Source organism: Amblyomma maculatum, chromosome 4 (genome assembly GCF_055883805.1).
Source record: "Amblyomma maculatum isolate TAMU_Amacu chromosome 4, ASM5588380v1, whole genome shotgun sequence".
NCBI lineage: Eukaryota > Metazoa > Arthropoda > Arachnida > Ixodida > Ixodidae > Amblyomma > Amblyomma maculatum.
The window spans coordinates 50,368,101-50,379,903 of NC_139347.1; the positions used below are offsets into that span (position 1 = coordinate 50,368,101).

The window sequence follows — 11,803 nt, forward strand, 5'->3', positions numbered from 1 at the left end:
ATCGTTCTAGTTTTGCCACCTGACAGCCATATTTATTAGGTCTCATAGGGCGGATGCCCCGGAAAGACGGTTAGTCCCGAATCCAAGCCCCGCACCAAGGTAAAAAGGTAATACTTATTGAAAGCTTAAAAAAAAAAAAAAAAAAACTGTAGCCTTTTTTCTTACGACTCCGCTCAGATAAACGGTAAGGGTAATTCAAAGGTCCCGGCAGCTCATTTTATGCAACCGTCCCAGTTCCCTCGCTTGAAATCCACCCTGCCTCTGGTAGCAGGAGTTTGCGTGACATCCTCCCCGCGCTTAATGCGTGGCCTCCCCTTTCTCGACGATGGCGCAGGTCCGGACTTTTGGGGCCGGCTGAATCCAGCCTGGAGTCTGTGCAGCACAGGGCGACGGCAGTCTCCGGTGAATATAGAACCGCGACAGCTGCTCTTCGACCCGAACTTGAAGCCGATCGTGGTTTCAAATCACAGGGTAAGCATGTCCTTTCTTCCCTCAACTGCCCGTTTTTCCTCGTTTTCTTCGCGTACCACTTGCACGTACACTTTGTATGTTATCCCAGTGAAATCATTTGCATCCATTTTTCGTTTCTTTCTCCCGATCCGCCCATTCCTTTTTCATTTATGTGCACAGTTCTCGTCTACCTGAATCGCTTTTTGTTTTATTGTAGCTGGTTTAGTGCCAACATTTTACGCGTTTACACTGAGGACATATCCGGGAGTGTGCAGTTAACGAGTATTCCCGTTTGTTCCCGAAATCGTCTTTCGGGAAGTAAATGCGCAAAAAAATAAATTTGCAGTGATGCCGCGCACAGATCAAAACGGCACATCCGAAGCTCTCCTGTCTCTAGAGATCTGGGCCCCATTATAGTCGGTTCGGTATGCAGCGAAATACGTTGGGTCGCCAGAATGAGCTGTCGTGGTCCGAAATCTCGGTTTTGGGTGAATAATCCCGCGCCCTACGCGCTCGTCTTCTCTGCCGTGCACCCGCATTCGAAGATTGTTTTTGCGCATCGTTTCACTGTACCAAATGTATTTATTAAAAGAAATTTACTGTCTGCTTAAGGGATGGGGGCTTGTTAGTTTTCAGACGCGACAGTGAACGCGAGAATTTACAGGCGAACACAGCTCGCAGAGTTAGAGAAATTGGGAGACAGAGACAAGCAGTAAAAAAACTAGAAGGTCTCTTAAGAGGAGAATGGCGAAAGTCTACCCTTCCTCTCCTATCATTTGCCCCTTATCGGCATTCGATGCCGTGCTACATAAATTATATTTGCTTGACAGGAAAGGACAGGCGCGGTACCTGTCAGACGTGTCGCTGGTCGCAACGATTACAGAGCAGCCAGCGTAGTTCTTACTGTGCGGTCAACTTTCTTAATAAGGCGAAAGCCTATAAGCTCTCATCGTTGTCAGAAGGATCTGTCGGCAGAGGGTGTCACGCTTTCGAGAGCGAAAATTAAAAATAAATTAATAGACTTTGTCTCCACCGGGAATCGAAACTCCATTCCTTGGATCCCCAGCACAGCGCCACCAACTAACTGCGCCACGCCCCGTATCGCGAAACGCTCTTCATAATTTTCCTTGTCTACTGTGAGGATGATAGCGGGATTCTGCGAGGGATAGATACTGCGCCTTTCCTTTCCTGTAAACGAACTATAGAACGCCGGTGAACTTTGATGCCTTCTATGAAATGCTGGTCGGTTTCGACAAGGGGCGCGCGATGTGCCTTCACGACAAGTCATGACGGCACCAGGCGATTCATGCATATAAGAAGCTGACCCCACCAGGCGTCCGATCCAGGCGTCCGTGCAGCGCCTTTCATTTGCCACTTCCTCGAACGCCGCACCACATAGCATACAGAAGCAGACCCATATGTCTAGGAGGCGTTAGTACAGCAGGTATCAGCGGTGTTTGAAATCGATTTTCAGGATAGAAAAGGCGCAGTATCTGTCACAATTCCCCGCGGACATATGTCAGTTCAGTTCAGTCGTTCAGTCGTGTCCAACTCTTCGTGACCCTATGGACCATGTCACGCCACGCTTTCCGGTCTCTCACTATCTTGCTAACATCACATAACTTCATCTGCAGCGCCTCGAGGATGCCATGTAACCATCGCGTTCGCTGCCTACCCCTTCTCCGGCGACCCTCAACCTTTCCCAACATCAAATCTTTCTCCAGCGACTCCTCTCTTCTCATCAGATGACCAAAGTAGCTGAGCTTTAACTTTAGAATTTGACCCTCCAATGAGCAGTCAGGGTTTATGGTCGACAATATCGACTGATTTGATCTTCTGGCATTCCAAGGAACTCTCAAGAGTCTTCGCCAGCACCACAATTCAAACGCATCAATTCTTCGGCGGTCAGCCTTTTTCACCGTCCAACGCTCGCATCCGTACATCATAACTGGAAAGACCATAGCACGAATTATACGGATCTTGGTTGGCAGACTAATGTCTCTGCTCTTTACTAGGCATATGTACCACGCCGTAAAGGAAGGGAAGAAGGTGGGAGTAAAAGAAGAAAGGGAGATAGCGGTGCTGTATGGAGGGCTACGATCCACCACGCCATAATTGCTTTCAAGCCTCATCGCACTTTAGTGGTCCAAAGTGTCCTCTAGAATTTTTTAGCCAAGATTTCCGGGCTGCTCCTGGCCCTACAGGGCTGGGATTGGTAGATATCTGCCGCTTGCGGCGGAAGCTAGCCAGCCACAGCATTTTGATCTGTTGCAGGCCGTCATTGCACCCGCTGCCGCTTCGGTAGTGGACGCGCGTCTTTCTATCTCTCTCTCTTCTTTTTCTTTATTCTCTATTTTCTCTTTGTCCGCACAAGGCAGCGGAGATGGCTCCGTTACAGAGCAACACCGCCTAGACTCAGGCCCGTGCATTTTCTTTACCTTCTTCCTTCAGTCACAACAACAACAACAACAACCAAGAATTCTCTCATTCTTTCATGAAGTGGCAGCAGCGCTTATAAAAATAAAATATAAAATACAGTTTATAAAGCTTAACGCGATAATGGTGTAGACTTTCGCAACGAGTAAGCACATGTGATATGTACAAGAAAAAATAATATAAGTCTAGTGCATTGGAGCCCGGTTTGTCTGGAATAATAACATCAATACCCGTTTATCTTGGTTGCGAGACTACGTACTCGCTGAAGTAAAACGTTCATAAAGCACTGTCTGTCGTATGAAGCTCGCGGCAGTTATTGCATCACGACAAGGGCTTTACGTTGGCAAGAGAATGAAACTTTTTTTTTTTTTTTTGTAGCTGGCACGAAAAGGCAATCCCATCTACTTCCCGTTTTCGATTAAGCCTTGCACTTTTAGACGCGCCGAAGTGCCTAATCGTAGTCGCATTTTAACCGTATGCTTAGCCGATAGCGCTGGCATATTCTGGCTGAGAGAAAAGAACGTCTTTGTCTCCTGTGTGTGCGTGCATGCGAAAAAGAACATGCGTCCGCCGTTTGTGATATGTAGAAACGACAGCAAACATTGAACGACGGCCTCTTCATAGAGCTGAAGATTCTTGCCGTTCCAACAACAGGGCCGGTATGCTGTACCCAAGCGACATTGCCAACCGGAGGAACTTGTCAGCCCGCACTTCTTTCTTACCATTGTTTGCATCACCCATCGGCACTGCCCGCCATAACCGAATCGCCGTTTCTCCTGTCGTCCCGTTATCTGCACAAACCAGGCACGCCAATTTGTTACTCCCACTTGTGCAAACACTCCGAGTACGCAGGGCAGCCTACGCACTAATAGGCTTCGTTGTCAAAATATGCGAAATAATTTCGGGGCCGAAAGAGAGAGCAACCGTCGACTTCTGTTCGAACGCGACTTTGCTAAAACATTGCATGCAATCACCGCTTATGCAAATAACGCACGCACGTAAGAGCACACACACGGGCAGAAATTAAAACATCTTCCGCTGACTCGACCACAAGATAAGCTGAACAGCGCAATCAACTTCGCGCGCACTGCGAGTCCTCCTTGCAGCGACCACGCCAGTGGCCTCGCTGGCAGCCTCGCGCAGATTTCGGGAATTCGCGCTAACTAGCCCGCGCTGCGTCCCAACTCGGGCTCAAAACGAGTTTACGCAATCGCGGTCTCGACTCGCCGGTCATTTGGGCTCCTCCTTTTCCTCGCGGACGCAGCAAAAAGACAGGGACCCCGAGCGCTTCTCGCGGCCCAGCGCCGCGCGCGCACTGCTCTCCTCGGCGCGCGGTGCTGTGTCGCCGCGGGAGGAGGGGGCGGCCCCAGCTGGTTCGGACGTGTCCGTGATGGCCGCGCGCGATATCTGGCCGCCGGGCGGGGGGCGACAAAGAGCGGAAATGAGCCTCGTTATCGGTGGCCCGCCGACAACAAGGGTACCGAGGAGAGAACCCATTTCGAGACGGGAACGCCCCTCGCGAGACAAATGGCGCCGCGATCACTCTCCGGGCCCCGGGATGAACCTTGCGCCAGACTCTAGCCCCGCGGAGCCAGGAACCTCCTCGAGTGTGCCCGCGCCGACGAAGCTTCTTCTTCTTCTTCCTTTCCGGCTCCCCATTCTGGTCGCTTGTAAAAGTGGCGAGCTGTTGTATCGAGTCCAACTGGAGTCGCGAGCGGTTATCGGCTGCGGCGGCCTCTCTAGCGCATTGCTGCGTCTTGGCGTCTTCCCCAGCATTCCGCCTTGAGATCGGTCGAAGAGAGAGCGTTTTTCTTTGTTTGACTTTCAGTTTAGTTTCGCTTAGCGATTATTACTCGCTCCGCTACGGGGGATAAAGCCGGAGATCCGACACTAGCAGCGGTAACCGCACGTAGGTACTACACGCTCAACACAAAAAACATATACGTATTGATATAGTACAGGTATACCTGTACCCACGTCTTCTCGAGTTAATGGAGATAACGACTGTGTTGTTCATTACTAAATGAGCACCTTCGAAACCAATATCCCGTATCAAAAAGGCCTCGAGAAATGTCATAGATATACAGGTCCATGTTGAAGCTTGCTGGTTCTTTCAAAATTTATCCCGCCCTAGCAGCCTCGGGCTTATCTGCAACAAGCGCAGCTTGGGGACCTTTTGTCACCCCGTTCATGCGTTGACATGTTTCAAATGACAGCCAGACAATCCGTCGAATTTGTGACCTGGCTCATCTGTGGAACAGTCAAGTCCAAATACTTGAGGTGTTTGGTCAAGTGGGAATAGCCGATAAAATGATATCTCCCAAGACATCACCTGGCAATGTGCTCTCACCTTTGAAGGAGATCCCTGTAATCAAAGTAAGTATAGCTCTAAACAGAGATGACCGGGTCTTACGGGCTACTCCCAACGCGCAAGTCACTATGAAACATAGTCCTTTTCTGGTACATGTAATGGCAGGAAACTTATGGACTCCTTATGGCATGCAAATTAAGGACACCAACCACTACAAAAAGCGCGAAAATTATAGGAGAACAGTTTTAGAGCGCTCAGTACACTCAAAGTAAAAGTCAAGCACCTGGGTTTGGTCTTCATTGAGCCCTATTAAGCATAACGACGACACTCAGCCTTCGACGCGCACTGATCTTGATAACCAAAGCATAGTTAACGAATATTGGATCAAGAGCTGGATTTCATGGAAGATGTACCGAACGCGATGCAGTATTGGCACCGTCATTAAACAGAGCTTTGCCATGATTAGGCAGCTGGGAAAACCGAATGTCTTCTTACGCTTTCGGCATCTGAAATGCACTATACGAGGATCTGCTGGCATTGCTGAAGCGTTTTAAAGTGCGTCCCTAGGTTGGCGTCAACGAAGAAGAGATATGGGAAGCCAACGAGCCCCGACATTGTTGGACGAGGATTCACCCACTTTCGAGGTCTACTTTGAACGTAATGCTCGCGTAATCGTGTCTATTCTGCAGCAAAATCAACTTTCTTTCTTTATTTGCTTTGCTAAGCCTGGCTGCACTTCGTCAAACTACGTTCAACAGCGGGTAAGATATTTTCATTCGTGCTGTTGAAGTAGGGTTTTTTTTTTAAATGGTTTCGGAATGGAGAGAATAACAAAAGGAAATAATCTTGATTATGCTCTTTATGAACAGTAGAAGTTTGCAACAAAAAACAAAAAAGCTAAGCCTAGTGCTTTTCTTGGTCCCCGTGGCTGCTGAATTCCATCATACGCCTTGAAAATGGTTACTGCCAGCCCATAAAAGATGCAGAAGCAACAAAAAGAGAACAGCGCATGATAGGTACTGGGCAAATAACTATTAAAACAAGCTCCCAACTATCAGTCAAGCGCGCGCTAAGCCAGGACAGGTAATTTGGTATTAACAATCCAAAAATAAATTTATTCGACACAGATATTATTGATGGTGTTCTTGATGGTGCAGCGTTTCCACTTGGAAACGCTACACCACCAACGGAAAAGAAAAAAGTACGGACGTTGGGAAACGGAAGTTATATACAAGGTATATTACTGACCTGCGGAAAATTTTACATCTGTCCGAAGGCCCGGCGCAGTGGCTCATTGATTATAGGGCGCTCGACTGCTGAATACAAGTACGAGGGATAAAATACCGGCCGCGGCAGCTGTTTTTCAATCGAGGTTAAAAAGAAACGCTCCCGTGTGCTGTGCGATGTCAGTACACGTAAAAGAGCGTACTCCAAGTGACCAAAATTTCCGCAGCCCTCCACTATACGGCATTGTCTCATAGCCTGAGTTACTTTGAGACATTAAACCTTATAAAGCAAACCAAACCAAACATCCGTCCGACAGGAAAGCGTGTAAACGAAAGAATGCGCGAACAGCGGACAAACATTGTTGCCGGAGAAGAAGAGAACTTTGTTCTGCATTGAAACAGATAAGTCGGCAGATGCAATCCACGTTTCGAAGGTGTTACCATTCTCTGTCGCACAAAAACACGGAAGGCACGCGAAGGCTCTGAGGTCCTTCATTTAGTGAAACATGGGAATTCTTGTGTATGTTAACAACATATTGTATTGTCGTTGAAATAAATTGCTTTGTTGTTGTTGCTTTTTTAATTGCGAAAGCAATACTATGCCAGGTCTAACCTCTCGTCGCGTTATGCCGTGTCCGTGTTCGTGTCCGTGTTCGTGTCCGTGTTCGTCCCCGTGTCAGTGTCCGTGTCCGTGGTCCCCGAGCCGGCGCTGCGCCTAAGAGAAGAAAAAGAAGAACGCTCGGTCAACTGCAGCTAATATTATGTCACCTACAACGAATTCTGGCCAATCCCCCACTGTGGGTATGTGCCATTACAACGAGGGAGAAGAAGAAGAAGAAGAAGAAGAAGAAGAAGAAGAAGAAGAAGAAGAAGAAGAAGAAGAAGAAGAAGAAGAAGAAGAAGAAGAAGAAGAAGAAGAAGAAGAAGAAGAAGAAGAAGAAGAAGAAGAAGAAGAAGAAGAAGAAGAAGAAGAAGAAGAAGAAGTAGAAGAAGAAGAAGAAGAAGAAGAAGAAGAAGAAGAAGAAGAAGAAGAAGAAGAAGAAGAAGAAGAAGAAGAAGAAGAAGAAGAAGAAGAAGAAGAAGAAGAAGAAGAAGAAGAAGAATGCTTGCGCTCCATATTCGGTTCAGCAGCGTTGAATCCTTCTAATTTTTATTTGCAATTCTGAGTTATCTATCCTGACTTAAACAGCGCACGCGAAGTATTTATTTGCCGTGTGCTTTCAATAAAAGTGCAGTTGTTAGTCCAACCCCTATCCTTGGTTAACATATGGTGTGTGTGCGTGTGATTTTGACTGGAATTAACATTTTTAAACATACTTTACCGACAGGCCCACCCTTTAGCCTTCCTTCGTATAATAATCATATTGTAGTTTGTTTACCTCTGTTGTATTTCACGCTTAGGTTGTTTATTATATAACAGCCCACAATACCACAACTTCAGTCTGGCGTTTCCGCAACTTCGGTGTCGACCTTCCGGTATTAACCGCTTCTTTATAGAAGACCCAGTTAAAGTGATTCATTTGTAATCATTACTCTACCGAAGGTATTTAGACATGACTAGAAACGTGGATATAAGGACTACGGCATGAAGGAATGTTCGTTCAACAACGACATGATCAAATGAAATTTTGGAAACCTTGGCGAGGTTATGGCAAGAGAAAGGAGTGACACGACGTAGTGACTGTGCCTTTTCTTTCTCTTTTCTTGTGGCAGGGTTCTCCTCACTTCTGTCCCAACACTACAATGTGCAGCCATAAACTGCGCCGGGAGCGAAGGTGTAACATGACAGCGAATGAAGTAAACGAAATGACTGTGCTTTAGTGGGAGGCTGCAGATTAATTTTGACCATCTAGATTATAATTTTATATTAACATCATGCTTACTTGGGGCGTTTCTGCATTGTTCGAATTGTGTGGTCGAGATTCGACCCCGCGATCTCGACAAAAGCAGCCGAAATTCATAGCAACTGGCTTAGGTATCGTGATGGGTCTAGTGATAGCGTAATGTTACAGGTCGTTCAGCTGTTTTCTACTCCTTCGAAAATTAACTCATCTTACGCTTCAAAACAAATAGCAGATTTCGAGTGGCTCATTCGCCGCGCCGTTTCTCTTGTCGATGCGATAAGTTCGCATGACAAATACATTGACTTTAACCGAACTCTTCTCTGAAAAAAAAAAAAATAAAAAAAAATTTTATAAGGGCAGAGAAAGGTGCTTACACATGGCGTATAGTTTTACTTAGATGCAGAGAATAGAGTTTTCGATCGACAGCAGGCACGCCAGCTGTGTCGAGGATGATGAAGGGTGGAGCTCGTCTATACTGTATCCCAGGAGCCTATACGCAGAAGCCTCTCTACATCTCATCGTTTGACGGTTAGGGGCACAATGGAATTGATATTGAAACTGCGTCTTCAAACATCCTCATGTGAAAATGAAACTTCGCCCTTTCAGCTCTTTCATTCTTTATTCTTGCATTTACATGCGCTTGAGAACGGTCCTTTCGTGCGCTCTAATGGCACTGATAATAAATGAAGCAACCAAGATTAAAGCGCTGGCAGGCGTCTTTCGTCCAGCTTGCGACACGCACAAATAAATCGAGGCACTAGCAGGAGAGGGCTACGAGACCCACTCATCGGGACAAGTCCGTTGCCTCTAGAGAGTGATATTCTCGAGAGTGTCTGGTGCATAGCTTTCACGGCTTTAAATAGCTCACTCGGTGCAGTATCGAACGTGACCGGATCCAGTCCTGAGGCCCTCTTTTTTTTTTTTTTTCTTCTTAAGCGCGCTTAAGCGCACCGCGATACCCCGTGGCTTCTCATAATTCTTGAATGCATCGAAAGGTGATTTGTTGCAGTTGTTGTCAGTGTGGACGTTTATTTAACACTGTTGCTTGACGCGGGCATCGACAAACAGTTAAGGAAACGGAGGAAAAGACTGATTCAAAGTCAAATAATATTGCGCGCGAATATTTTCGCATATTTTATTTCTTCATAGGCGCCATTTTTAATTTGTTTGTTTTGTCCCAAAAACGAGCGTTGTCATGCAGGCATCAACGTGTGTGAGTTGCTGGTTCCAGGAAACACCTGCCCCGTTTTGAAAGTTAAAAAAAAAATAGCACACATTTAACACGTGGAGTGAAAAAGATAGGACGACACAGCACTGTGTCTCCCTCCGTTACCTAATGGCGCGATTTTTTTTTTTTTTTTTTACAAACCAACTAGCCCGTTCGACCACCCTTCCAATTCATTTAGGGTCATCCGAATTCTCATAGCGCAACGAATTGGCAAAGCGTGTTGCCGTTTCCCTGACGTAGTCTAATTCGTTATGCGTTCAACCTGTCCGCCCACATGCTAGAGTATGCCATTAAACGGGGCCATGCAAGGCAAAGCCAATTCGCGTCAACCGATAAGAGCAGGCTGGTGCTCTTACGCCGGTATTTTTATCTGAACCTGCCGCATTTGCGCTGCCCTCTCAGGCCTCGAATGCGGGGCTGTCACGCCATTCATGCATGCTCTCGAAGAAGAAGGAACACCGACCTTAAGACCGGCGTCTTCGACACTGCACGGAGCTGGGTCAGTTTGATAATTTCTCCTATCTTAAGTATATGTGCTCATTTCATGATTCATTGTTACGACTGAAGATGAAAGGGAACCTGCGGGGTTACACTGCCTTGTGTTATATGAACAAGAATTACTTGTTTCACCTTACCTACTGAGCCCCTGACAGTAAGGGTCATTCGACAAAGCGAAAGAATAACCGAAAGAGGCTAATTACAGGCCTCCATAGATAGTAAGCCATTCAAAAGGTCGACACAGCAGCGTATTCAAGTCTGCTTTGAGCGTCAACAATTTCAGGGCCAAGACAAAATGCCAAGAGGCTTGTTGTGTCTGTTGTTCCTAACCTGCACATTTATTTAGCTGCACATGTGTCATAAGTAAAGGAGACGCGGGACTAGACACTCGAAAGATATCTCGGTAAGCCGTGAAGCAATAACTCCATTTAAAATCACTGAAAAAAAGATTGGCAAGGGCTTAGCATGGTTAAGCCTGGCAATTGCGAAAGCAATAGCTATGGCTACGCCTAGGTTCAGCTGGTGGTGTAGCTGGTTGTGGTGCTTGTGGTTATGCTTATGGTTATGCAGTGATTCACTCTGGCCACGGCATGTGGTTCAACTATTGTTTATTGCGGGGTGCTACCTGGTTATTCTATGTATAATTAGTAACGCTGTTGCTTCCTCTTTGCATTCTGACGAACTGCCTTGGCCGTAAGCGACATCGCAACATCTGGTTGATACCGCGAGCCGGGGCCCGAATTTATCCTACTGTATGACGTCACCCCCCACCGCGGCTCTCCCCCACGAAGAGAGAGCGGGAGTTAGGCCGCAGTTAGTAGCTACCGCCTCGCGAGCCGACGGCACGAGTTGGGGCCCCTGTTTTTGCCGCAGATGGAATGACGTCTCTCCGGCTGTAGCGCCCCTCGTGGAAGGAGCGGGAGTTAGGCTGCGGTTGGTAGCTACCGCCTCGCAAGTTGACGGCGCGAGTTGGGGCCCCTGTTCTCGCTCAGCTGTGCTTGGCGGCGCACCAAAGGTCACGCTAAAGGTCAATGGTAGCTACCGCCTCGCTACGCGAAGGGCTGAAAAGTGAAAGTAGTATTGCTTTCGCAATAAAAATAAACGACAATGGCCTGAGAGGTGGCAGAATCTTAGAAGCAATGCACTAGACGAAGAATGTACTAGCAGTAATGCTGAGTGTTTAGCAAAGAGGCTGACAACGCAGTAAGAACACACGAATAGTGCAGTCTAGTATTGGATGCTTTCCAGTGGCTCCGCATCACACCCATCATGCTACGAGTAGGTGGTGGTGGTTTGTGGGGTTTTAACGTCCCAAAGCAACTCAGGCTATGAGAGACGCCGTAGTGGAGGACTCCGGAAATTTCGACCACCTGGGATGCTTTAACGTGCACTGGCATCGCACAGCACACGGGCGCATTGCTTTTCGCCGCGTCTTTGGGCGCAGTAGTCGAGCGCCATAACCACTGCGCCACCCCGGCGGGGCAGTACGAGTAGCATTCAGAGCGCAAGAACATATGGTACTAGGTCACTCTCCGCTATACGTATGTTGATATTCCTGCACGCACGCACGCACGCACACACACACACACACACACACACACACACACACACACACACACGCACGCACGCGCACACACACACACACACACACACACACACACACACACACACACACACACACACACACACACACACACACACACACACACACACACACACACACACACACACACACACACACACACACACACACACACACACACACACACACACACACACACACACACACACACACACACACACACACACA

The 11,803-nt window shown here is 47.5% G+C and overlaps 1 protein-coding gene across 1 annotated transcript in view; it reads left to right on the forward strand.

The window, feature by feature from the left end:
• The first annotated feature begins 300 nt into the window (after window positions 1–300).
• Window positions 301–11,803, forward strand: part of LOC146190964 (carbonic anhydrase-related protein 10-like) — a 61,212-nt gene continuing 49,709 nt past the window's right edge. Inside the window, exon 1 of the mRNA XM_084600262.1 lies at window positions 301–471. Coding sequence (XP_084456388.1) covers window positions 301–471 — 171 coding nt within the window. The remainder of the gene's footprint in view (window positions 472–11,803) is intronic.